Below are 27581 nucleotides of genomic sequence, written 5' to 3' on the forward strand. Positions count from 1 at the left end.
ATGTACCATTCTCATAATGCTTTGGAGAGTCTTGGGGAAATTATATGGGCCACACTTGTAATATTTTGGAAAATGTTTCTTCTGAAGCATTGTGCACATGCAATTTAGAGAATAGTCTGAATGGCCCTTGGAACAAGGCCTCGTGTGGCCAACAGCTGTTTCGCATAGGAACCAGGCCAGGCACGCCACAGCAGCAGTGGGAGAAAGATGGTGAAAATCAACTGGACATGGCAGGGTCCGTGGAGCATAGGAGATGGCTGGGTTTTGCTTTGTGGCCAGGGTTGATGCTGCTGCAACTGAGTGCTGCTATTCAAGGCAGTCAAAAGGCAAGAGATGGGGAAGAGCTAGGTGGATAGATTGAGATGAAGTTTGGGTGGATTGTCAAATGCTTGAATTTTGATCACATGCCCACATGGGCTATAATCTTGAGACTAATCTATATTAGCTTGTAACAATTCTACAACAATATTGGAAAAATTCTTACCTTTTTATTATACTCCGCAATGGCACTCAAGTTTGGTTTCATTTCATGACACTGAGCTTCCAAAATAGCTATTTGATTTGTTATAATATCTGGATCTTTAATATTTTCTAGTTCATCTTGAGTTAGTACTGGAAGGTTTTCTGTTTGTTCAGCTTCCACAGAATGCAGTGATATCTTTGATATCTAAAATATATTTAATCAAGCAATTACTATCCATACCGGTAGCAATTATTTTAGAGAAGGAATTATAGGAGAGCTGTACACTAGTTGAATAAGTTTTATTACTGATTTTTTCAGACAGATATTGATTAGATATTTACTATATTTACTATAGTGTATATTTTTGCCAAGATTCTCAAATTGTGTTTAATGGAGTTTTTAAAGTGCTGTATGTCATTTTGAAAATCTTACTGTTAAAAAGTTCATCTAGAAAATGTGACTATAAAAAACTAATTACTGAATTATATTTCAGGAAAATGTAACAAATTAGAGTTTAATTGTAACAAATAAGGAATTCAGTAATGCAAAAGATGGAAGAAAAATCTAATAAAAATAGTGTACTTTTCCAAATAATTTTTCATTTTGTTCCTGAATTTCAAGAATGCCCTACCCAGAGAAAGACAATATACTATGTTTTAGAAAACTGAAAATCATTTTTTTCTTTGGCAAGCCTTACAGATGTTTTATATAAACAAAAAATACCATATTTTTTGGACTATTAAGATGCTCCTAACTTTTGGGGAGGAAAACAAGAAAAAAAAATCTGCCTCTTCCTCCAAGCAATTTGCCTCCTTGCAGAAAACAGCCTGGTCAGTTTCAGCACAGCCGGATTTAGCACGAGCAGCTGATTGGTGGTTGGATCTGCCTCCCACAATCGCCATCGTCCATCGCCGCTGTTGCCTATCACTACCTCCGCGTGCTACATTTTCAGCCTCCATGCACCCCATTTTCAGCCCGTTCTGGGCGTGAGCTGAAAATGGAGCACGCGGAGGCAGAAAATGGGGTGTGCAGAGGCGGCGATAGGCGGCAACAGCAACGATCCCCGCAGCCTGGAACAGCTGATAGCCAGTATTCCAGGAGGCAGATCCAACCACCAATCAGCTGCTCAAGTTAAAACAGGCTGTGCTGAAGCTGACCAGGCTGTTTGCTGGAAGGAAGGTGGGCGAGGCTTCAGCAACATTCGCTGTATAAGACGCAGACATTTCCACCTACTTTTTTTTTTTTGAGGGGGGGGGGGGGAGAAGTGTGTCTTATATACTGAAAAATACAGTAATTAAAGTATTGATGGCATTAAGACAAAATCATATAAACACACACTTCTTAATTCTAAACCACTCTAAATTCCAGTGGTTTCCACTGGACTGCAATATTAATCCACTTATTCAGTCCCCATAACTTTCAAGAAAACAAATTTATCCAAATGGGCTTCTACAGGTTGTAGTGAATAAAGGATTTCATTTATCCCTACAGAGGTCTCTTCCTTGTATAATACATGCAGGCTATAAATGCACATGCTTTACCACATCTCCACTCATGATACCAAGCCCAGCACAAAAACCATTGACTGCTTCAATATTAGATCTTTACAAATTTCAGCATATGACATGTGTGATAATTTAATGCCTGTTATATGAAATAAGCAACCATATGTAGGACCTTTTGTAAATGTGTAATTTGTCTTATTTTTAAAAAGTATTATTGGTATTTATTACCTCCTTTTGCCAATACTTAATTTTTAATTGATGCTCAGCAATGTGACTGTCTAGTTGTTCAATTTTAAGCCTAATATTGAGAGCCTCTTTTTGTAGCAAATGTTCTTCTTCCTGTATAGCTTTTATTTTTTGAAGCACCAAACGACGTTCCTCTTGAATCTCTGGTAGGGATTCCTAAAAAAAAGTTAAACTTAAATCTTTATTATTTGGTTATCATAAAATTTGTATTTCTAATGATCTATTTCAAAATACCTTTTAATGCATCTTTAATTCAAATATGCACACATGGTTACCATGCAAAATTAAAAAATAAATTTTATAAAAATTAAAATATTTGCAAAGCATCAAAACTAGTCAAATTTCAAAGAAAAGTGATTGGAAAAGTGATACAAGTTTTCACTGTGCTTTCAAAAGTTAAAGTAAAGATTATAAAACAGCAACTCAGTTTACACAGAAGTACTTTAACAGAATATACCTTAAGCAGAGTGAATTTTTGGTAGTGTCGAGAGCTTATCAGAGAATTCAGTAGAAAATACTATTGTTTTTTACTCAATGAGCACATTTTGTGTTCATGTATCACTATGACCATTTTAAGTGTAATCTGAAAAATAAAGCAAATATAATACATACTTCAGCTTTTTTGCTGTTATCTATAACTTCAGCAGCTCTTTCATCTAATGCAGTCAGCTGTTCTTTTAAGATTTGTATATGATTTTTATTTTCTTCAATTTCTTTCTCAGTGCGAACAACTGCATCCTCCGTTTTCTTCAAGTTTCTATAAAGTATAAATATATATATATTATAAAATTCCGTTTTAACATATATTAAATATATAAATACAATAAAGACCACATTTTCTGTAGAAAAACTAGCTATATTTCTGTTAAAACATGTGCTCGTTTTAAATTTTTGTCTTGTATTCATTCTGTTTAAAACTCCTAACAAGAAATATATCAAAACCTTTTTCTGCATCTGAAAATATTGTCACTTTTGAATTGTTGATCTACTCTAGTTCATTTATTATAAATCTATTGTTCCTCATTTTCTTTTTGATCTATTTGATAAATTTTAATTAAATTTATTATCACCTGTGCGGCTACTCTGAGTAGAATTATAAAAACTGTAAATATAACAATGGTAAGACAATGAAACACTAAAAATAAACAAAGAAAGTAAAGCAATATGTTTAAGGGTAGGGAGGAGGATGCATGGGATGGGGGTGGGGAAATAGCAATATACAGTGTATTCAGAAAGTATTCAGACTCCCTTCACTTTTGTCAATATTTTTTCTCATTAATCTACAATCAGTTCCCCATAATGATAAAGTGAATACAGAATTTTAGAAATGTCTGTAAATTTATTACCAAGAAAACTTTGAAATATCACATTGGCATTGTATTCAGATCCTTTGCAAGAATACTTGAAAGTTAGCTCAGGTGCTTCCCAGTTCTCTTGATTGTTGCTGACATCTTTCTACGCCTTGATTGGAGTCCACTTGTGTTAAATTAAATTGATTGGACATGATTTGGAAAGGTACACACTTCTCTATAGAAGGCCTCACAACGCACACTGTAGCAGAGCAAAAGCCATGAAGTCAAAGGAACTTCCTGCAGAGCTCAGAGACAGGATTATTGCAAGGCACAAACCTGCAGAAGGCTGCAATAATATTTCTGCTGCACTTAATTTTCCTAAAGAGCACAGTGGCCTCTATAATTCTCAAATGAAAGAAGCTTGGTACAAACCAGGACTCTTCAAAGAGCTGGTTGCCTGGTCAGACTGAGCAATCAGGGGAGAAGGGACTTAGTAAGAGAGATGACCAAGAACCCAATGGACACTCTGACTGAGCTCCAAAGATCCTGTGTGGAGATGGGACAGAAGGACACCCATCACTGCAGCTCTCCACCAATCTGGGCTGTATGCAAGAGTGGCTAGACGGACGCCTCTCCTCAGTGTAAAACACATGAAAGCCCGCTTGAAGTTTGCAAAAAAAGTACCTGAAGGACTGTCAGACTATGAGAAACAAGATTTTCTGGTCTGATGTAACCAAGATTGAACTGTTTGGTCTCAATTCTAAAAGTTATGCCTAGAGGAAACCAGGCACCACTTGTCAACTGCCCAATATCATCCCAACAGTGAAGCATGGTGGTGGCAGCATCATGCTATGGGGATGTTTTTCAGCAGCAGGGACTAGAAGACTGGTCAGGAAAGGAAAGCTGAATGGAGCAAAGTACAAGGATATCCTCAATGAAAACCTGTTCCACAGCACCCAGGAGCTCAGGCTGGGCCGAAGGTTCAATTTCTAACATGACAATGATCCTTAGCAGTCAGCCAAGACAATAAAGGAGTGGTTTAGGGACAATTCTGTGAATGTCCTAGAATGGCCCAGCTAGAGCCCTGACTTGAACCCTATTGAACCTCTCTGAAAGGACCTGAAAATGGCTGTCCACGACAGTCACCATCTAACCTGAGTTTGAGATGATTTTCAAAGAATAGCAGAAAATCCCCCAATCCAAGTGTGCAAAGCTTGTCTCATCATACCCCAAAAGACTTAAGGTTATAATTGCTTCAACAAAATACTAAGTGAAGGGTCTGAAAATTTATGCCAATGTGATATTTCAGTTTTTTTCTTTTTAATAAATTTGCATACATTTCTAAAATTCTGTTTTCCCCTTCGCTAAACCAGGGGTGGGTGTGGCCAACAAGTGATGTATCTGGCCCATAGGCCCCCGAGTTTGACACCCCTGGCCTAGTGCTTTGTAAATTTTAACTTTTTAAATCGCTTCCTTAGTCTCTTGAATAGTTACCAGTTTGCTCAATATTTGTCTATGCAATACATTAAATAATAAGTCACCAATATATGTGTTGAACAAATGTACTACACAATAGCAAAATTCAGACTATTAAGACCTTAAAATTTAGTTATAAAAAAAGTTATAAAAAACAATTAGCAATAATAAATGGATTACTTAACAGATGTGCTAAATTAAATTCTTTAATTACCATATTTTTCGCTCCGTAAGACATACTTTTTTTCCTCCCAAATGTGGGTAGAAATGTCTGTGTGTCTGATGGAGCGAATATGGGCGACAGGCAGTGGCTGCAAATGGCGGCAGCAATCCCGTTGCCTGGAACAGCTGATCGGCGGTATTCCAGTAGGCTGATCCAACCACCGATCAGCTGCTCGAAGGTGAAGGCTCCAGGATTCCTGGGCGGAGGCAGGCTGTTCGCTGCAAGGATCATAGCCAGATGAATACCGAATGGACGCTGGGAGGCAGAGGCAGATTTTTTTTTTCTTGTTTTCCTTCTCTTATGATCAGGAGCGTCTTATGGAGTGAAAAATACGGTAAATGTGATAATTGCAATAAATACCATGATTCTACCTCTAGGATGTTGGTTCATAATAGAAAATCATACCTTTCTGATGTCTTGATTGCTACCTGTGCTTTTGTAATGGCAAAAGTGCACTGATCTATTTCTTTGTTTATCTTATCAAGACTGTCTTGCTGAGCTTTAAGTTTATTATTATTTATCTCAATAATGAGATTATGTAGTCTCTTAACTTCTTTTTCCAGTTTGTCAGCTTTTGCAGCCACTTTGTCATAATCTGTCAAAAAGAATATCTTTATTAATATTTCACTGCATATTTAAAGATGGAATTTTAAAGAACTATTATTTTGAATTTACCAATACTATTATGGCACTTGTAGATGACCTATAATTAACCAATAATTAAGTGGCGCATCCATCCTAGCTCTTCTTGATCTTTTGATGGCCTTTGAACAATGGTATCTCTCTGGACCACTATGGGTGTCAGGGGCACCTTTTTGCAGTGGTTTTCCGAGGCCAGTACTAGTTAGTAGAAGGGGATCAGTTGAACCCTAGGTCCATGCTTTGAAGAATGCCTCAAGGCTCTTTCCAATTCCCTCTCCTTTCTAATATCATGAAGATGCTGGGAGAGATCATCGGTCAGTTCAGGGTAGCTATCACCCAGGGTGGCATCAATATGCCAATGATTCATAGTGTAGATTTCTGTCCCTATGTAAATGAAGCTGTCAAGATTTTCCCAGTGTCTGGACTGTGTGGCTTTGGATGGGAAAAAACAGGTTGTGGCTCAATTCTACCAAGATTGATTGTCTGTAGATTTTGGGTCTCCCAGATCTGGAAGTTGCCAAATTTCTGTCTTTGGTTTTGGTTGGGTGGCATTACACCATTCAAGACTTGTATTGAATTTATATTTTAAAATAAAAATAGTTTGTCGCGAAAGTGATGGAGGTAACAAAAGTCTCTTTAGGCTGACTGAATTAAAGAAACTGGAGCCCAGCCAAGAGGAAGAAGTGTGGCCAAACAAATTTCAACTCAGTCTCTGGCCAATCAGGCGAAGTTAACATCCATTGCTTGGACTCGCACACAGCACACAGGAGAAGCAGTATCCTCCATCCCATATTTGGGTAGACCAGATTGCCCTGATAGACCGGTCTCACTGAAAAACACTCATTCAAGACTTGGTGCACAATCTGGACGTTCTATAGGATTTACAGCATCTGCTTGAAGAGTAGGCAACAGCTGTGACCAGGAGAGCCTTTGCACAACTATGTCTTGTATGCCACTTGCACTCATCCCCAAACCAGGAATCCCTGCTCATAGTCATTCACACTTGATCACTCTAAATGAAACATGTGGTTGTATGGATGACCTTGGGGAACGAGGGGAAGAGATGTACCTAGGAAACAATCAGACAAGAGAGGCATGAGCCCCAGTGGCTTAAGAGAAAGAAATTTAGGAAGGGCATGCCCTAATGGATAAAGCAATGAAACGTGGTGGCTGGAAGTTTGCATTTTCAGACTTGCAAGATTCTATTAATGTAGCCTTACATTAGTTCATCTTAGTCATGTTTCCCATCTACTTTACCTGGGAAGGCTGACAAGCAAATCTCATTATACTCATGTAACTCTGCAAGCTGTACTGGCTCCTAATTGGGTTCTGGGTATGATCCAAGCTGCTGGTTATTACCTTTAAAGCCCTACATAGCAAAGGACTGGATTACTTGAAGGATCCCACCTTATTCCAAGAATATCTACATCTCCACAGGGAGGACATGCTCTGGCTTCTAAATTTTGTCATCTTATCAGATCCAGGAAGTCGGCCTTTTTTCACTGATCTCTGGAACAATCAACTTCTCCAATATATAACAGACCCAACAACTTGCCTTACCTTAAGGAATGCCATTAAGACCTGGCTCTTCCCAGACATTAATGGCCAGTTAAGTCCGACTTCCCCTAGATTTCTTTTCTTGTATACTTGTTTACTGTTTTACATTTTATATTTATATGTTGTCTGTTTATATGGTTTTCTTTGTTTATTCTTTTTTTTTTTAAATATATTGTATGTTTATGCTGTATGCTGCTCACAGCAAACTGTTTGGGTTGGGCAGTTTTATAAAGCTTGAAAATAAATTATTATGAGAGCTAATAAAAGTAATTAAACATTCTGGCTTGTTTTCTGACAACAAAATCAATGAAAAGAAAACAACATAATAGCAGGCACTTAACTTCTGAGGGGAAAAAATGTGAAAAAGGAGACTTGACTGAAATAACAAAAAATCCACTGAAATATTTAGGACTTTACTTGGCATGGTGCAATAGGGATATATTTTGAGACCATTGCTATAAATTATGGAAAGAAATAAAACAAGGCCTTGAAATATAGAAAAGATTAAAACATTCCTAGTTATGACTTAGGGCAAAAAAAATCACTATGCAAGATGAACTGATTTCAAATGACACCAATTCAAATCCAGGATTTTAAAAATGGCAAAAACATTTAATGGATTTATATAGAATAGGGGGAAAAACAAGAGTAAAATTCAAAATTTTGAACAACATAAAAAAGACACCCCCCCCCCAAAAAAAGATTATTTACCTTCTTTGAAGTTATTACATTTTTTCTCCATTTCTATTTGCTTGACTTTATCGGGAGCAGAAGCAATTACATTTGCTTCTAGTTCTTTAACCTGGACTTTTAAGTGAGCTTCTTGATCCATCAAACTCTAACAGATAAAAATAAGCATGTTAGCAGTTCACCCAAAATATTTAAGTCCCTCAGTGCAATTACCATTCAGAAAAAGAGGAACAAAGAACAAAGAGTACTGCATAATCCTCATGAAAGAAAACTCTCAATTTACTTCAGACCAATACTCCTCACAAGCTACTATTCTTAAATACGATTTTATGATTGTCAATAAATGAAAATATCCCTTTTGTCCACTTGCTACTTAAGCGTATTAAAATGAATTCATAATTCCTAATCCACATACCTGCTCTGAAATTCTAATTTATTTTATATATTCATTTATTAAATTTCTACATACCCTAGGTCAAAGGTGGGCAAATGTGACCCTTTTACAACCTGTGAACTTCAACTCCCAGAATTCCTGAGACAGCTGTGGACAGCGGGTCCACAGGTTGTAAAAGGGCCACATTTGCCCACCCCTGCCCTAGGCGACCTCATTCCCAAATGAAGAATTTAAACTTGTAAAGCTCCACATTATGACTTAATCTGAAGATAGTTGTCTTTTATTAGTTCCATTAAATAACAAAAATACCACTGTAGAAAGGCAGTCTCTAGAACCATCTGTAAAGTACAGGTTCAAAAGAACTGTTTTATTTTCTGACGTTCAGAATCTTGCATTTATTTCCTTGAGTGGTATTTTTTAAATAGGACTGTGTCAAAATCTCAAAAGATCATCAAGTTTAGTTTCCTCTAAAAAAGACTGTAGCTATGCAACCTAAACAATTATTATTACCTTTATGCTGGCAGTGTATTTTTCTAAAGTGTTTTTCATTTCTCTAATATTTTTATGTAATTTTGCTATTATTTCCTCCAGTTGTGCTTTCTGTTCCTGACATAGCATGGCTTCTTGAGATTTTTTTTTCAATTGTGATTCCATTTTACAGACCTGCAAAAATAAAATGTAGGTTAAAAAAAAGTTAAATGTTAAGTAAGTTAAGCAAAGTGTTGTCAGGAAGTTATTTGTAGATGTCATCTTATTCATAAATGCTCCGCTTTCTAAAATTTGTGATGCACTTAAATGTTCAATATTACTTTTCCAGTGCTTTGTATATGATAGCTATAGATATTCATTTGTTTGCTTTCCCTTACACTTTAAATTGAATTAGTTATTTGTATTAGTTAAGTGGGTATTTTAGTTCTTGATAAGGCGTTTTTGAGATTTGTTATAATAAAAAAGGTAATACAAATAAATATGTATTCAGCATCTATCCAGTCTACTAACCTCTTCTTCAGATGTTTCAACTATAACAGAGGATCCCATTCTACCCTTCATTACTCTCCCTCCACCACCAGTCATTGTTCCTATGGAAATATTAAAAACAAATTAGAAATGCTAGCCTTCTATATACACTCAATTTCTTTGTTTTTGTTTTTTATTGTACTTTTAAAAGTACCTGATTGTTCTATAAGTTGTCCTTGCAATGTTATGACTCTCCATCTATTGCCTTTTCCAAATGCTACTCTGGTGGCCTGATCCAAGTTATTGGCTACCAGAGTATCACGCAATGCGAAATAAAAGGCTTGGCGAACCTTCTCATCTTTCACTTTCACCATGTCAAATAGACGAGGAATATTTTCAGGAGTCTGAATTTTGCCCATGCTTTTCTCCCATACTGCCATCTGGAGGAGAATGAAAACCATTACAAAAGCAATCGATTAATAATTTTAAAAATTATAAGCACTTCATATATACACATCTACAGCTTCAGTTATATGGATTTTATTAGCATCGTAATTATACTACAAAACATTTTTAGTGCTTTCTTCAATTCAATCTTAATATTTTTTTTCAAAAGAATGGGCAACCTGTAATGCCCCAGCATCCAGAGAGCATACCATTAAAATTTCTTTAAAAAATAATATTTTGCTATAGGTTTTGTCCCACTTTTCTGGGTGCTGGGCATTTTAATGTGTAGGATATGAGCAAAGAACAACTAAAATTACAGGTAGCAGTGAACTTCCAACTGGTTGTTTAACAACATTCAGTTATGCTGCCCTTGGAAAGAGTGATTTACAGTCTTGGAAAGCACTTACGGTTGTCATAAAACCTTGCATCACCACGCCCATGATCACATGGCTGCATTTCAGATGATTGGCAACCGGCTCACATTCACAAGTGATTACAGCAACCTAAGATCACGACTGCAATTTATGAATTTGCCAGTTTCCGGCGTTACTGCTTATTCTGGCTGAAAGCAACCATTTGGGAGAACAGATCTGGGATTATGACGATCTGATTTGCTTAACTGTGAGATTCGTACTTGCAAGCACTTCATTTGCTTAGTAACTTCCATAAAAAATGGTCATAAAATCGGATCCATTCACAGAGTGCCTTGACTTATGATTGCCACGACTTACGACTGAAATTCCAGTCCCAGTTGCAGTTATAAGTCGAAGACTAGCTATGGTTGACATAGACCTAAAGCTGCTTTTATTAAAATAGTAATGGTAACAAAATTTTGCATAGTTCAAATCCGCTTATTTTTAAAAAAATATATTCTGACCAACTGGTAAAGTATATGGGAGGCTCTACCGGTATTAAAGGATCACATAAAATTATTCAAAACATGGATATTTTTAATGGATACATAAATGAAAGTATCGGTGTTAATTATTTGTTTAAAGGCAAGAAAATTCCTGTATCAAGATAATAAAAATGACATTAAAATTATAGTTCCAATTTTATTTTAAATATCAGTCACTGGAAAATATTTATTGACTAGAGCTATAATATAAAATCATTTTTCTAAATTTAAAAAACCCACCAATTACAAGAAAATTAGAACAAATTAAAACCATACAAACCTTATCAAGAGCTATAAATGTTGCTACTCCTATGTTTTGCTTCTTTAAGAAATTAACACATTTTTGAGCTGTATCAATAGTATCAACAACTATGTGATCTAATGCTCCGCATGATGATGATATTGCAACATCATATTTTTCATCTATAGCTCCCAAGTCACCCTGTTGGCAAAATATCAAAGTATTTAGTATCCAGGTAAGAAACTGAAATTACTAACATCTGATACTAAGCATATTTATTAGCATACAAATACCATATCTTTCAATAAAACACACATTTCATTTTCATTAAGAAAAATTCTGTTCTAAACTCCATTATTAAAATTTAGAGTGTGTAAATAGTAGTCCAAAGAATAATGTGCATTTAATTTAAATAAATTAAATGCTAAAAAGGCATTAAGAGTTGTCAACCTTATTTTACGAAGTTTTCTCTCTGGCAACGCTATACTTCTAACTAGGGCATACAAAACCTTTGCTAGACCTATCCTTGAATACTGCTCACCTGCCTGGAACCCACACCATATTTCGGACATTAATACACTAGAGAGAGTCCAGAGGTATTTTACAAGAAGCATACTCAACTCCTCTGCTCACAATAAAATTCCTTATACCATCAGGTTTGAAATTTTAGGCCTGGATAACCTTGAACTATGCCGTCTACGTTCCGACCTAAGCTTAGTACACAAGATTATCTACCTTAACATCCTACCTGTTAATGACTTAACTTCAACCGCAATAACACAAGGCCTATCAATAGATACAAACTAAATGTAATTCGCTCTAATCTTGATTGCAGAAAATATAACTTCAGCAATAGAGTAATAAAAGTCTGGAACACTCTACCTGATCCTGTTGTTAGTTTCTCTAATCGCCATACCTTTTACCTTAAATTGTCTACCATGGACCTTACACGTTTCTTAAGAGGTCCCTAAGGGGACGTGCACAAGTGCACCAGCTTGCCTACCATCCCTGTCCTACTGTTCCCAATTATATGTAATCATTTTATGTGTTTATGGCTATGTTTTGCCTATTTATATCCATTTACTTGTGTCATTTTTTCATGTGTCCATGTCTATGTCTATAATGATACTTGTTTCCTTGTTAACAAACAAACAAATAAATAAATTGAAGTTGTGTAAGCACTGTCAATCAAAGCAAATGGCAGCACTTTGTTGTCTGAAGTAAATCTTGAAAAAGCTGAACAGGATTGCACTTGAAGGCAAATATACGGTACCTATCCCAAGATAATGTTGCAGATCCAATCTGGGTCAGTCACTGGGACCAGAGGTTTAGTTTTCCAAGCTTTTGGACTTGTGCTGGAGTGCACTCTCACCAAAAGGTATACAAATTTCCTGAGGATGGGTTCCAGGAGAATCTGAAAACTCGGAAGACTAAACCTCTGGTCCCTGGATCCTGCAGGATTGGACTTAGTACTTGGATGAGAGACTGCCAGGAAAAATCAAGACAGTAAGCTAGAATGAGAAGTTAAAATATATAATAAATGCAGAAGATGGCAATAGCATAGCTCTTCCCTATTGCTCTCAGGAAAACACTGAGATTTCATATAACAGCAGTAATAGAACTCACTCAAGGGAAACTTTATCTTATGCACAATTAATTCTGCAGCAGATAAAAACAAAATCCTCTGAAGCTTAAAGATGTTTGAGTCAACATTTGAATCCTTTTCGGTATTGAAGGAACACACCACTTTGTGTACATGCAAGGATGTGTGTATAAGAATGTAGATAAATGCAGCCTGATTTCAAATAAAAACACAGGGTAATATTGCTGCCAAGTACAATAATATGATTTACAACTGAGTTTTATGAGATATCAATAATGGATAAGTCATAGGATACCTTCATAGACTCCGTGTAAATTACAATTTAAATGTTTTCAAAACTCTTAATAAAATCAATTTATTAATTGATTTTATTATTGATTTTATTAATAAAATTAATAGTACAATAAGTAAGAATTTACTTATAAGATTTGTATATATACGTTTAGCTTTTAACAAACTTTTTGTTTTCTAGCTTTTTCTAGTTCTTTTTAGATTTTCATTTTCACTAAATCAAGATATTTTAGATCCATTATATTTTTTAATGACTCTAGCCCACTTTATGCTGATATATATCACTAATAAGGACAGCAATTCCTTAGCAAGAAGGTACTTTAATTTCCTGGCAATGGTCACAAATTAAACTTCATCAAGACCAGCCATTCCCTGCTAACACATTTTCTTAATGAATACAGTTCTTCTCTAAATTAGTGTTCAAAAAAGGAGGGGAAAATTACAAAATCATAATTTTAAAAAACAGCTTACAAGTCTTCCATATATTCCAGAAATATTTCCAGATTTCTTCTGCTGAATCAAAGCTTCAAGAACTTTTCCTCGACTTTTATTTATTGCCAATGAACTTTTTGCTTCTTCTACTTTCTGACGTAGATCTCCAATGTAATATTTCAGGTCCGCCTCCTCCTTTATAAGTTTATCCAATTCATTTTCTTTCTTAAAAGAAAGACATCTTTGTTTTTTTAATACTACAAGTAGCGTAACAAACTTAACATAACGAGTTACTTGGGTGGAAACTTATAAGTAACTTATATTACAGTATCAGAAAATATTTTTATAATAAAACTTTCTTATACAACCAATCCACCTAAACAATTGTACTTACAACTACTTTAAAAAGTTGGAATTCTACCAAAAACTAATTGTATAGCTTCTTGAATAAGAAATGGAAAGTATAAGTCTCCACAAGGGGGAGGCAAATGATGATATATATGTCACATCACACAAATGCCATAACATATATTTGCTTTGGGCATCAATATGGCAGTATGTAAGGTAGTATTTATGTTATAACATCACTGTATACATATCATTTTGGGATCATCATGAATTGCTGCAGATATATTCATAACTTTTCATTTATGATTCTACAAATAAGTTGGGTAAAGGACATACCAGTCAAGTAATACATAATAATATATCTGAACTTTGAAACATATGACACATATCTTTCATTACAATGCTAATAAAATCATTTTTCTGTTGTTCCTCTTATTTATTTAGTCAAATAAGTATTCCAAATTTATAATATATAAGTTTATAAATCAAATAAATCAAATATACATCTGCCCATATCATCAAAAGTGACTGGACAGAGTACAGAAAATCCCAGGAATTAAAACATTTTTGCAAATCCATTTAAATAGTAACAATAGATAAAACAAAACTATGAGAGTAAAGATGTTACATATAATAGAACTAAATTGTAGGCTCCCTATTGCTAGGGCAGGCTTCCTGAAAAAAAAACCCAGACTCTGAGGGGTTTTTTTTCCTTACACTTTAATTTAGTTTACACTTTCTTAATGTATTTATAGGAATCCTCTGGAAATTTTTCAACTGGAGCATTTTGCAATTATCTTAATGGATTGATGAATCTATTGCAATATATTTAGATTATGTTCATACATGTAAAACTACAAATTAGAACCCAAGAATTACCATTACCAAAGAAGATCCTCCTTTTACATGAAAACAGGATAACCAACATCAGCGAGGTCAATACTTAATCCACCTTTCTATGAGAGAAAAAGCCCATGCCAAATTTTGGGATAATGAATTTAGCATTACTTTATAGAAAAGTGGGGAAAAGAAACCCATAAAAAGAAACAGTGGTTAAAAGAAGGGAAAATATCTACTGTTATAATTTAACCATTTTTTGTGCAAGAATAGAAGGAAATGTCTTTGTCTACCATGGAAAAAAGACATTAATGATAAGAATGATATACAAGAATGAGAAGTATCAGAGAAGTCCCATTAGTAGGTTGGTAACAGTTCTTAATATTTGAAAGAAAAAACATTGTGTAATACCCATGGAAGAAATTTCTAGTGTTTAAAGCAGATCAAGAAAGCTTTAAGCATAAGTGATAAATTGCTTAACAAAATATGTTACTTTTCAAGAGTGCTACTGGGAGTTACTGTCAGAGAGAATTTCACTTCAGGAGTAATAAATACTTCTGGGATCTTCTTGCTATGATGCCCTGAAGGAAGCCCAGAATCTTTAAAAGTCCTATGTGACCCTCATCCATACACACTAGGTTTTGTGTGCTGTGTTAAGGATAGCATTTCAAAAACAGTTGTGGCCAGGACCATTTCAGGGGGAGGGAAGAATCAAGAGTTTTTAAGGGATGAAATGAATGCCCTTAAACTCTTGAAAAATTAGCAGCCTCATTTTGTTCCTTAAATCCCTCCATCCTAAATGTCCAGTCATTCTGGAAAGGCTCCTAGAGCTACAAAACAAATACTGAAGTTTTTGTATTACTAGTCTATGGGCTGCAGAACAGCTAGTTTCCCTTCTGGATGGATTCTGGGGAGATGACATGACATGGCTATAATGCCATCTGAAACTTATTCTACAGTTTTGGTCAGTACTTATAAAAGCCACATGCCTGAGTCCACAGATTCAGTAGCATTCCATCTACTACAGAGGGAATTGAAATTGTCATTGCTATTTGCATCAGTCCAGTTGGGTATTAAGAAAGGGTGTCTTTGCATTAGGATTTATGTTATTAATCCATGTTCACAATTTTATTTTATTTTTTGCAGTGGATGCTAAGTTAAGTAACCAAATAAGTTAAAGGAAGAAGTATAAAACATTGGCCAATGCCTCCCCCAAAGAATGGTCTCAATTGTTATTGGTGAAAAGTTACTGCTGAGATACCTGGGTCAAGATTCACAATCAGGTATGTATGTTGAGGTATATTTCTGGACATTTAACTTTAATTCACAATAATATAAACTTATTCCTAAGCGAATCAGCAAAGTAAACTAACACATGACACTTTAAATGTTTGTTTAGAGTACATCTGAATTCAGTACATCCCCTGATAATAAGCCCAACTGGGCTTTTGAGCGCATGGCAATAAGGCCAAGCGCTTATTTCAGGGTTCAAAAAAATATAAGACAGGGTCTTATTTTTAGGGAAACATGGTACATTCTAAACGTTAAAAGAGAACATTTGTTTGTTTTAAGGAATTTATTTTTAAAGCATAGTTCTTAATGTCAAAAAATTACCCATCCCCGATTTCTAGAACACCACAAATGAAGGTAAATATTTCAAAAATATAAAGATGTTTTAATAAAATCTGACCTTCTTTAGCTCATTTTCTGTTTGAGGTAATTTTGGTTCCAATTCTTTGATAGCAGTTAATCTTTCTTTAAGTGTTCCTGAAGCAGCCTGAAGAGCATCTTCTGTTGCTTTTAGCTGAGATACTGCAGTATTATGACGACTAAGATACAGATCAAGTTCTGACTTGGCCATGTCAAAATTTGAACGTGCTTCATTAACTGTTTTGCTGAATTCCATTAGTTCTTTTTCTTTATCCTGAAGAGAGGGGCGGGGGGGAGGGGGGGAGAGAAGGGTTTTCTTATTATAGAAATTAATATATCTGTGCATTCCAACTTTCAATAACAATTTCTGCCAAATGTCATTCTATTACAATAGAATATAAAAATAAATAAAATTAAATAAAAACAGATGCTTTCTTCAGGAGTTGCCTTTAAAATATTTTTTTTCCTTCTTTGCCGATCAAATCATGACCAGAGGAGCTAGGGGACAATGGTTATGATAGTCTAGTTAACAGATGGAGGACCACTGTGGGATGAGAATTTCCCAACATTCCCAACAATGAGAATCCTGATTGGCTCTGTTTGTTCACTTTCCCAAAGAACAACTAAACAACTAAAGATCAAGAGGAAAAGCCTCCAAGACGTAAGGCTCTCATGTTTATGCTATATATCTATATAAAAGCCTCCAAGACGTAAGGCTCTCATGTTTATGCTATATATCTATATATAGATATATGCAGTGGCTCAATGGCTAAGACGATGAGCTTGTCGATTGAAAGGTTGGCAGTTCAACGGTTCAAATCCCTAGTGCCGCATAACTGGGTGAGCTCCCGTTATTTGTCCCAGCTTCTGCCAACCTAGCAGTTTGAAAGCATATAAAAAATGCAAATAGAAAAATAGGGACCACCTTTGGTGGGAAGGTAACAGTGTTCCGTGCGTCTTTGCCATTTAGTCATGCCGGCCACATGACAACAGAGACGTCTTCAGACAGCACTGGCTCTTCGGCTTTGTAATGGAAATGAGCACTGCCCATCTATATATATAGTCTGCACTACTATTAATCTTGTCATCGTTCCTATCACCCATCTCCTCCCACTTATGACTGTAACCTTGTGGCTGGTATACTTACGATTTATATTGACCGTTTCCTAATATGATTTGATTGCTTATTTGTACCCTATGACTATCATTAAGTGTTGTATCTTATGATTCTTGACGAATGTATCTTTTCTTTTATGTACACTGAGAGCATATGCACCAAGACAAATTCCTTGTGTGTCCAATCACACTTGGCCAATAAAGAATTCTATTCTGTTCTATTCTTATGCATTTATTGCAAGAAATGACAAGTAAAAAAAGCCCAGATAAACACACACATTATTTTAGCTGCCTGCACAGAGCTTCATCACAAAATTATGTCTCAGTAGAAGCTTAATGCCTTCATATCCCTTATCATCTTTGTTGCTCTTCTCTGCACACTTTCTAGGATCTCAACATCTTTTTTGTATATGATGACCAACTGGACAGGTATTGGAAGTGTGGTCTCACCAGGGAATATAAATAATAAGTATAATTTATGGGCTTGATATTCTTTTCAAGTCCAGCTTTTTTCAAAACTTCCATGTCTGTATATGTATCTACATAGAGAAGTATCATCTCATAATCATTCAATCTGTCCTAAAAAAAACAACCAGAATGTTTTTTTTAAAAGAATGATGTATTGATTACATTAGTGCTGCAACATATTTCATAAATAAAATATAGTGCCATAGTAATCAAAACAATATGGTATATAGTAATCAAAAGAATATTTCATCACATGATGAATTTACTGCTACATGAATGGTACTTGAAAACCAAACACTATTTTATTTTTTTAAGAGATAGGTAGATAGGTAAGTAGATGTGTTAACACAAACCTCTTTCTCTTTCTGCAGTCCTTGAGTTTCCTTTTTAAGACTGTCCATAACTTCTTTTAGTTTTTCTTCTGCTTTTTCTTTTTCTTTTTCTAGATTTTCTCTCTTAGCTGTTGCTTCAGTAATTGCAGATTCACTGCTAGCAGGTACAGTTCTGAAGTCTTCTATCTATGAGAAGTCTAACATTACTTTTGCAATGGAACAATTCCCCACTTTAAAAAAGTTTTATGAAAATTTACAATCAGATTCTACAGAATCACCCAAACCTATTCTGGAAGATTAGGAGACACTTTTAAAATGTAAAGCATTATTAGGAGAATAAGTCCCTACAAGCAAGTAGAAGCCTACTTATGTAAGCTTTGGATATTGCTCATTAGTTGTCTTTATCAAAAGACATATGTAGTATCTAAATATAAGATCTATTTGTACACATTATAATTTATGCAGCAAGATTAGCATATCCTATTCATGAATAAGAATATATACCATAATTTTTGCACAATGCATCCTAAAACAGACAGGCATTCTATGCTGGTGTACTTCTTTCCGCAAGACATTTTATCTATATACTTACAGTACGAAAACTTTAAAATCAGCTAACTTAAAGAATGCATAAAAAGTCCACTGGAGTTGAAAATTCCAGAGTTTAGACATTTGATTCACAAATTTGTGTCTGTTCAGTGTCCCCAGTCACTTGTTCACTATGCCCTGCCAGTTTCCTACAAGCAAAATCAAATGGGGAAGCCTGCCCGTGATCATTTATATGTTGATTCATTATTAAAGTTTGTTTGCCACTACAATTATCTTTGATACATACTCTTCTTAGATTATCACAGACTGGCCAGCATTGGGTAAAACACATATGATCAGCTTAAAATTTAATATTTTAATCATATCAGATGACGTTATCATTCTTTCAAAGGCTAACCCAATGGGTAACAGGATTATTTAGTTCATAATACTTTACTCATTCAGAATCACATCACATCATTAATAATTGGTTTGCCAGAAATAGTAACTAGTCTAAACATTTTACAGTCACTTTGCTTTAATTCAGATGTATGCCCATGTTTTTGTAGTAAAACGTATATATGCATGCTATATAAATATTTATATAAATGTAAATATAAAACCTAACCAAAACAATGAACTATACAGAAACCATAAGTGAAACCTATTTTCAATGAACTATCCCATGGAAGAAATGTCTGCTAGTTAAGAATTCCTCTTAAACACAAATGACATCAAAGTAATTGTTTCATTTGCATAATGACATCACACAAATGCTTACAAATGTCAACTAATGATTCATTTGAATGATGTCATTGTGCAAATGATCCATGCCATTTCACAAATCACTTCAGATATTTGGTTCCAGTTCATGTAATCCAGTGCAGTGAGATTAGGCTAATAGAGATTTCATAGTAATTACTGTATGTTGATATGTTTCCCAAAGGAAATAAACTGAATCAAGTATGAACACAGACAGCCTAAAAAAATTAAATTGTTCTTGCCTATGATAAGAAGGAATCTTCTCAGTGGAATAATCCAACTTCTTATTGCAGGAAGGTTGTTTGGTTTGGAGTTGGGGTTTTTTGGTCACTTTAATATACTTATGCTAAAATAGCTGTTTAATTTGGCAACCTGGTCAATCTATCATATCCATCTGAATTGATACTTGGCTACAGATTCATTATTTAATATCTTTCTTATCTATTGTCAGTGGTTTGGAATATTATAAGGCACATGTAAACTGTGAATTAAAAATGTGACTGTTGCAAATTTCCGTATGTATGTATATATTCTCCACATAGATACAACTTAGTCATGTTTACTCAGTTTATATTATTTAGAGTTTGGATATAATCCTAAAATGTTATTAAATACTAATGCTAACTTTATTATTAACAAATATGTATAGAATCTGCCTAAAATCACATGCCTACAGATAAAGAAATAAAGACTGTCTAAAGTTGAGACTGGGCTAGAGTAGCAAACTTTTAAATAGAGATCTATCTTTTACAGTCATAATTGCACTAGGATATGAGAATAAGATTAATTTCCTGATTGAAGCAACTGGGACAAAACTGAACAAAGAGACCAAAGTTATAGAAAGGAATTCAGCTATGATCACAAAGCTCTTTCACTCTGGGATTTCACTGCAGCAGTAGCAGAATTTGTCTTTCTGGTCATATTTTTACATTACACAATCTAGAGGCAACTAAATAGATTTTTTTCTCCTTGAAAAGCCATAATGAAGTTGCAGTTATACCTTTTCTTTATCCTTCTGAAGCTGCTTCTCTAGTTTCTTTGATTTGCTTTTTGCATGTTTTAGATTTTCCCTTATTTGAACATCCTCCAAATCCAGCTGGTTAAATTTATTTTTATTTTCTTCAATAAATGCTGTGATTTCATTGAGTTTCCTAAAAAGGGTAAATATAACAACCACCACTGTATTAGAATAAGAGCATAATCCTTTTTGTGTACACACCTTTTATTGTAATCTTATTGTATATACCTCCTGTTAAAAATATAAACATCAAAATGAACATAATACAATGAAACTTTTGAGAAAGATCTAACTAACTTCTTTATGCCTCTCCTGAACTTTATCTGCACCTCCCCAAGGGTTAGGGTTAGGGAGGTACACCTGTTTGGGAAACCCTCAAATGAACCAATAAATTTTATTTTCATCATTTTTACAAAAGATAAAAAAGTCACACTTGTTACCCATAATGCATCAGTGGTGAACACAGCACTCCTTCAAATATTGCTAAGTTTTGCCAAATAATAGAATTAATGTTTACTTTTCTACTTCTTTCAGAGCCTCATTCTTATCTCTCATTTCATCTGCCAGTTTGCTGCTCTTCTCATTAACTTCTTTAGTGTCTTCCTGTATTTTTCCTTTCTGTGCTTCCAGGTCATATATCCGCTTCTGTAATTCATAACTAAAAAAGAAAGACATCCGATATTGGATAAAATTGATTTTATCTAAAGTTACCTGACTGCTTTGACATATTCAGAGTTAAAGCAAACTAATGTCTATATTGGATTTCATTGTCCAGTTTAAGGAGATTAATTAGAAACAATTCTAATTAAGCAACATAGATGAACCAACACTACCTGAAACTTTAGGACCTTTCAGATGCCACCCATCTTATAATCAACAACTCCAATCCAATGAGTAATTTACTAATGTTTTCCACACTGCTTAACAAAGTGAAAGTAAACCCAAACACTGATCCAACCCAATGTATTTGCTATGTTTTGGTGAAGTGGATTAAACAGAACACATATTTTAACATTTCAAAAGAATCAGTAACACTGAGCTAAGGGTGTAGTCTAACATTATTTTTTGAAGTTTTTATTTAATCAATTAGTGCCAAAATAATACACAATAAAATATACACAAATTGTAATAATTACAGAAGCCAAACCAACCAAATGTATCAATATTACACTAAAATACAACATGATCACTAGTAGCTTGGTAGAATAAAAAAGTAATACAATTTGTATCAGAAGTGTGCAAAGCTTTCCCATCTTGAAACAGCTGTTTGAAATGTTCCAAGCTTGTTCTGAGCTCAGAATATTACAGGATGTTTCATTCCACATTCTTTCTAATGACCTAATAACCCACGGGGTTTTTTTAAAAATACTTTCAAGCTATGGCAACTTGAAGAGATCAGCCAATAAAAAGCAAAGTTTTCATTTCATACCTGTCACCAATGGTTATACTTGTCAGAGTTCCAAGTAACACCCCCACAATACTTCTGACAATCTGACAATACTTAGATAATGACAGGTGAAGAAAAGTCATTTCAGCACATACTATTGCCTGCTTCATTGATAACTTTACTGTTTTTAAATTTGCTACTATAAAATTCATTAGTTGTAATATGTCATATGTGCTATATCAATGTATTCTGTGTGCATTATGCTTTTTAAGCAGTTTATCAAATGCAAATTTGAACATTGTGCATTTCATTGCAAAACTGTTGTAATTTCAGACTAATGAACTGAAATTTGTCATTTACATTCAGCTTTGCAGGAAAGTTCAGAAATCAGAAAGCTACACAAAGTCTAAATATATACATTAGGAAAAGCCACATACAACCAAAGAAATGTGCTTCTATTGTTGACATTGTTGAAATAAATTCAACAATTAAATTCTTTGCTGAGTTCATTTCTGATTATCTGTCTAGGCAGGCCAAGCAGTAAAAAGATTATTATTTTTTCTTTCCAGTACTTGTTACTGGGAATTTATTTATTTATTGCTTGGATTTCAAAAAGGGTTTTATAATATATTTTATAAATAACCCCTCTAACCAGTATTTTCTTTAGATTGGAAGGTTAGGTAGCATATAACACACAGTAGACTCTTACATCAACTTTTGTGACTCAATGATGAAAAACAAAGAAACAAGAGGCTTGTTTCAAGTTTCCCTGTTATATGTGATTGAAGATTCAACACACTGAGTTTTGTTATGCTGGAATACAATCAACTCAGAACATTCCACTGAAATATTTCTAATAAAGCTGTCCTGTTCTGGGCTCAGAACAATATTTGTGGAACAACTTGCCTCCAGAAGTTGTGAATGCTCCAACACTGAAAGTTTTAAAGAAGTGATTGGACAACCATTTGCCTGAAATAGTATGGGGTTTCCTACCTGAGCAGGAGGTTGGACTACAAGACCTCCAAGGTCCCTTCCAACTCTGTTTTCTATTCTATTCTATTCCTTTTCTCTGATATATTGTAGGTTTTACTAGCTGTCTAAAGAAACTACTGTAGAATACATTTTCCACATTTAATCTTTCCATAAATATAAATTAAACACATATTTGAATAGATATGATGTCCATATCATGCTCATTTGATTCATCCCATTCTATGTTTTCCAAAATGATGCTACTTACATGTAGTATTGACAGATTTTATTTTTTTCTTTAAACATTTTGTTTTCCAAAGAAAGAAATTCAACTGCTTTATTCCGTTCTCCTTCCAAGGCATCTTTTTCCTTTTCCACCATTTTAACTCTGTTTAACTAGACAAAACATACAGATTTAAGCTATTTTGCAATAGCTATACCTACTTAATGAGTTTTCACAAATTCACTGTATAAAAATCATGAAGGGTTTAGCTTGAGTTTGCATGCAGTAATTTCACATGAAAGCAAGAACATTCCAGATACTTCACTTTTATAGCATTTAGATTGTTGCAACTCAGAAAAAGTATCTGCATTGCATAATATGACAAGCATATTAGATTTATAATTTAAATTTACATTTATAATTTAAAATTAAAACTAACTTTAGAATAATCTGTTAATTTATAGCCTCACCTTCTCACCTCTTTGTTCATTTAATATCTCCACCCTTCGACATAATGTTTGAATAGGCTCTTTCAATCGTCCTGATCCTATTATATCTTCTAAATATTCAAGCATACCTTCATCATGCTCATTCTGCCCTTTTGGTTTCATCATTGCTATTTGTTCCACTTCTCCCTACAAGGTATTAAATAAAAAGAATCTGCAAGAGCTTTAACCAAAATTGCAAATATAACTAACAAAAAATACTGGTATACCTGCACAAAGGAATCTTAATTGAAAAGATACATAACAGGAGGCTAGTACTTAAGTTTGCACAAAACATTATGCAATATCTTTTCTTCAAGTCATGTGCTTTCCCTAGTTTCTTACACATTTGTCAAGGATTCTCAGTTGGTGTGTCTGCATGTGCATTTCAAATCTCAAATATATTTAGTTTGTTGTCTATCAGTGTTAAGCATATGACAAAACCTGCAAAAGGAGCTCTGCTGAAGACCTAATAATACAAGTGTAAAGAAAAGACTTTTAAAAAGCATTACATTGAACCCAAAGAGCACCAGTATAGGTATTTCAGCAAAGGGAGAAGTGACACCTCCAGTTTGCAAGCTATTATCAAGGCCACAAATTCTCTTAGGCAGTGTAGAAAATAGTTTTAAAGGCTAAGACTACATATTTTTAATAAAAAATTAGCAGCTAGCCGTTACTGAAAGCAAGTTATGATACAATTATACTGGTGACTGCAATTCAGCCAGGAATGGTACATATTAATTTCATTTGAGAATTGTAGCTTCTGTTCTACTATCTTTAAATATAATTGATCTATCAATCTGCAAATTATACTGTTCAGAAATTGTATCTTTCTACTGTACCTCCATTAAAATCACTATTACAGAATGAATAAATCAATTTTAAAAATTTTGATATTCAAATAATATAGTAAGAATATTCTTAGTAGATCATTTTGGTTTAACAGGTAAATTCAAGAATAGAGAAGCATCTACCTGTGCACCCATCATTCAAGTAGTCCTTGATTTACGACCACAATTAAGGTTGGGATTTTGGTTATAAATCAGGATGAAACATGACCTGACTTGATAACTGCTTTTACAAGATAAGTGATATGCAACAGTTTCTTGCCTTCAATAAATATTATTCCTGAAATAATATTGATCTGAGTTACATCCTAGTTTTCATAATAACCATACATAATGGATTATTTTTCAACTAGTAAAGATTATTTAAAAAGAACTATAACAAATAATTCCTTTTGAATTTAAGTAATACTTCCTTAGATGTACACATCTATAAAAATACAGATCTGAGAAATAACCTTACAGTACAATAACGGTTGTTGTATAGGACTACTGGCAGGTGTCTGTCTATAACTGAGGATAGCAACCCAAGAATTTGCAGATACAAGACCCACCAGCATATTTTGAATAATAACATCTTCCCAGGATGATAAAAAATATATATTGCGGAGGTGTTACTATATCCTAAACCATAAAATATATATCATAAGTTCATAACTGGCAACAAAAATGGCAAATATTTGATTTTTTTTTTACATTTATATTTGAATGATTCAGACTAATATACTTCATATCTTATTTGCACCTAGAAGAAAATGGATGATGAAATTCTTGGAATTTTTCTTCTTTTATTTGGATGTCAACAATAGCTATATTTCTCAAGATTCTAGTATATAACACTGCAGATACTAAAAAACAATTTTTCCATAGTTATCTTTTAAGATTTGTACAGTCCTATTTCTGACACAAATACACAGAGAGGAAAATTTTACTGGTATCACATGGAAGTGTAATGAGTTTCCAGAGAATTTTTTTAAAAATTCTAAATATAGTTGAATGTACATATTGGAGGTGAGAAAATTCTGATTTTAGTACAGTTCTCATTCAATAAACTTTTTGTGTCTATTTAAATCTATAGATTCTGTATTTTAGTTTGAAGCAAAAATATTAATTTTACAGAAACAGTAATTGTTTTTAAAATAGGAAAAGAGTATGTTTAAAGTAGTATATTCATATTATAAAGAAAAACAATTATCAAAACATTTACACAACTTGACAAAATATTATTTCCTATTCTTTTTTATAGAAATATTTATTTTTTATTTCTTATAATCATATTATAAAAGAAAAGAAAATGACGTAATCTGATCACAATCCAGCATTTTAAAGTAATTTTACTCTATGGAAAAAAGTTAAGAATGTGCTTATCAAGTTTAATGAAATTGTGAGCAATTTATGGCTACTTAGTCATGTTTAAACTGAATAAAGCTTCAGCATGACTTGCAATCTTTGCAGGTAAATTATAAATTATCCTAAATTTGATACGGATCCTTTATTGCTCATGGTTAAAAAGACCTGCATATGAGCAGCATATGAGTGCATATTAGATGGTCCATACCAAAACTAGAATTTTGGATATTTTTTCTGTATACAAATTGAAACTGGGTTATTTTGTTTTTGAAATGGAACAGTTGTTCCAGGCAGAAATTGTTGAGGGGATAAAAACAGGAAAAAAGCTGAGCAATCAGTGGCCATGAGAAGGAGAAGTGAGAAGGAGATTAGGAAGGTCAGGGGCAAATGGACTAGTAGGATATTTCTGCTCTCATTAATATTCCTACTGCTTGGATCTTTGCAGGAATTGGGTGCACTAACAGAGATGAGCAGGGAGGAAGACAGTGAGAAGATAGGAAACAGACAGGCTGCTACACGAACTATTCAGAATATACAGTAGTGGGGGAATGCTCAAAGTTTATTTTAGATTTAAAACAAAACATATTTTCCATTTCATGCATACCCTTAATATTCCACTGTAGATATATCACATATACCCATATTTTAAGAATTAGGAAGCCTGCAGAGATATACAAAAGTTAACTAGCAAAAAGCTTTCATTTAACAGGTGGGCTCTGTGTAACTGACTTAATGAAGCTATACCACATCCTTCGGAATAGTGCTTTTCAAAAACAATTTTACTGTGGAAAGCTACATTTGATCACATTACATCTTATTTAGAAGTGGTGAATATAAAAATGTTGAATAAAAAAAAATATACATCCAGTTCTGGAACTGCAGTTTAGGAAAAACACAACAACCAAGATGGTAAAGAGCCAGGATAACAAAATTTAGCAAATTAATCTTTAAAAAAACAAGACCATAGAGAAACATATCTACATATCTGTTTCTTACTATGAGAGGTTACCATGTAGAAGCCAGGACAGAACGGTTCAGTTTTCCAGAAGGCAGGATAAAAAATAATGAATTAAAATTACAAAAAGATACATTTAGATTGGACATCATGAAAAAAAATCTAAGACCTGTTCAAAAACAGAACAGAATGCCTCAGGGGGTAATAGATTGGAGGGTTTTAAATAGAGTTCATCCAATGGGAATGCTGTTACAGGGCTACTTGCAGAGAGCTGGAATATATTATCTCAAAGGCCCTTCTGATAGTTATATTATATGATTCTGTGTAATATCTTATAACTAAGTCTAGATGAATTCACTAACACACACTCTGAAGTATTTTTATATAATTATGGCTTAAATACATCTTTGCAAATATAAACAGTTAATAAAAATTTTGTACTGAACATATACATTGGACAACAGGAATTATCAAAATGCCCTGAGCATAATCTAGTCAAAGGTTTTGCATTTGAGTGACCACCAATTTCAATAAATTATTTATGTTCTGGTTTTAATTGAGAAAACACATGCCTAATTTGGCTCGAACATACAATAATATATTATTATACAATATAATATAATCTACAATATAATCTTACTTCCCCATTTAGTAAATACCATTTTAAAGTGTTTTTAAGTTTTATCAAAATAGCTTACTTCTCAAAAAAACAACACTTTAACATATTATATTTATGTCATTGTAAATTATTTAGCAGAACAGGAACACTGAAACCTGCCAACTAAATTTATTGGAATTTTTTTTAGATTTTTAAAGGTTTTATAAAATATTTAAAATATAGTATTTTTTAAGTCTGGAATGCATTAAACCTAATGTAATCTTGTAAATGTAACATTAAATTTCATTAAAAAGCAAAGCAAAATATATAGTAACTTTAGCACAAAAATA

The 27581-nt window shown here is 33.8% G+C and overlaps 1 protein-coding gene across 2 annotated transcripts in view; it reads right to left on the reverse strand.

Moving 5' to 3' along the window:
- Positions 1-27581, reverse strand: part of SMC4 (structural maintenance of chromosomes 4) — a 40064-nt gene that overhangs the window by 3716 nt on the left and 8767 nt on the right. For both annotated transcript variants that reach the window (XM_034439101.3, XM_034439100.3), the window contains exons 6-21: positions 23469-23633; positions 23044-23171; positions 20934-21074; positions 20399-20549; positions 18130-18294; positions 16233-16466; positions 13397-13582; positions 11071-11232; positions 9660-9885; positions 9488-9567; positions 8999-9151; positions 8116-8242; positions 5611-5800; positions 2827-2971; positions 2197-2370; positions 485-667 (exon numbers count right to left, since the gene is read on the reverse strand). In XM_034439101.3, the coding sequence (XP_034294992.2) occupies positions 485-667; positions 2197-2370; positions 2827-2971; positions 5611-5800; positions 8116-8242; positions 8999-9151; positions 9488-9567; positions 9660-9885; positions 11071-11232; positions 13397-13582; positions 16233-16466; positions 18130-18294; positions 20399-20549; positions 20934-21074; positions 23044-23171; positions 23469-23633 (2610 nt within the window). The remainder of the gene's footprint in view (positions 1-484; positions 668-2196; positions 2371-2826; positions 2972-5610; positions 5801-8115; positions 8243-8998; positions 9152-9487; positions 9568-9659; positions 9886-11070; positions 11233-13396; positions 13583-16232; positions 16467-18129; positions 18295-20398; positions 20550-20933; positions 21075-23043; positions 23172-23468; positions 23634-27581) is intronic.

This window comes from Pantherophis guttatus, chromosome 6 (genome assembly GCF_059756535.1).
Source record: "Pantherophis guttatus breed Tessera chromosome 6, ASM5975653v1, whole genome shotgun sequence".
Lineage (NCBI taxonomy): Eukaryota > Metazoa > Chordata > Lepidosauria > Squamata > Colubridae > Pantherophis > Pantherophis guttatus.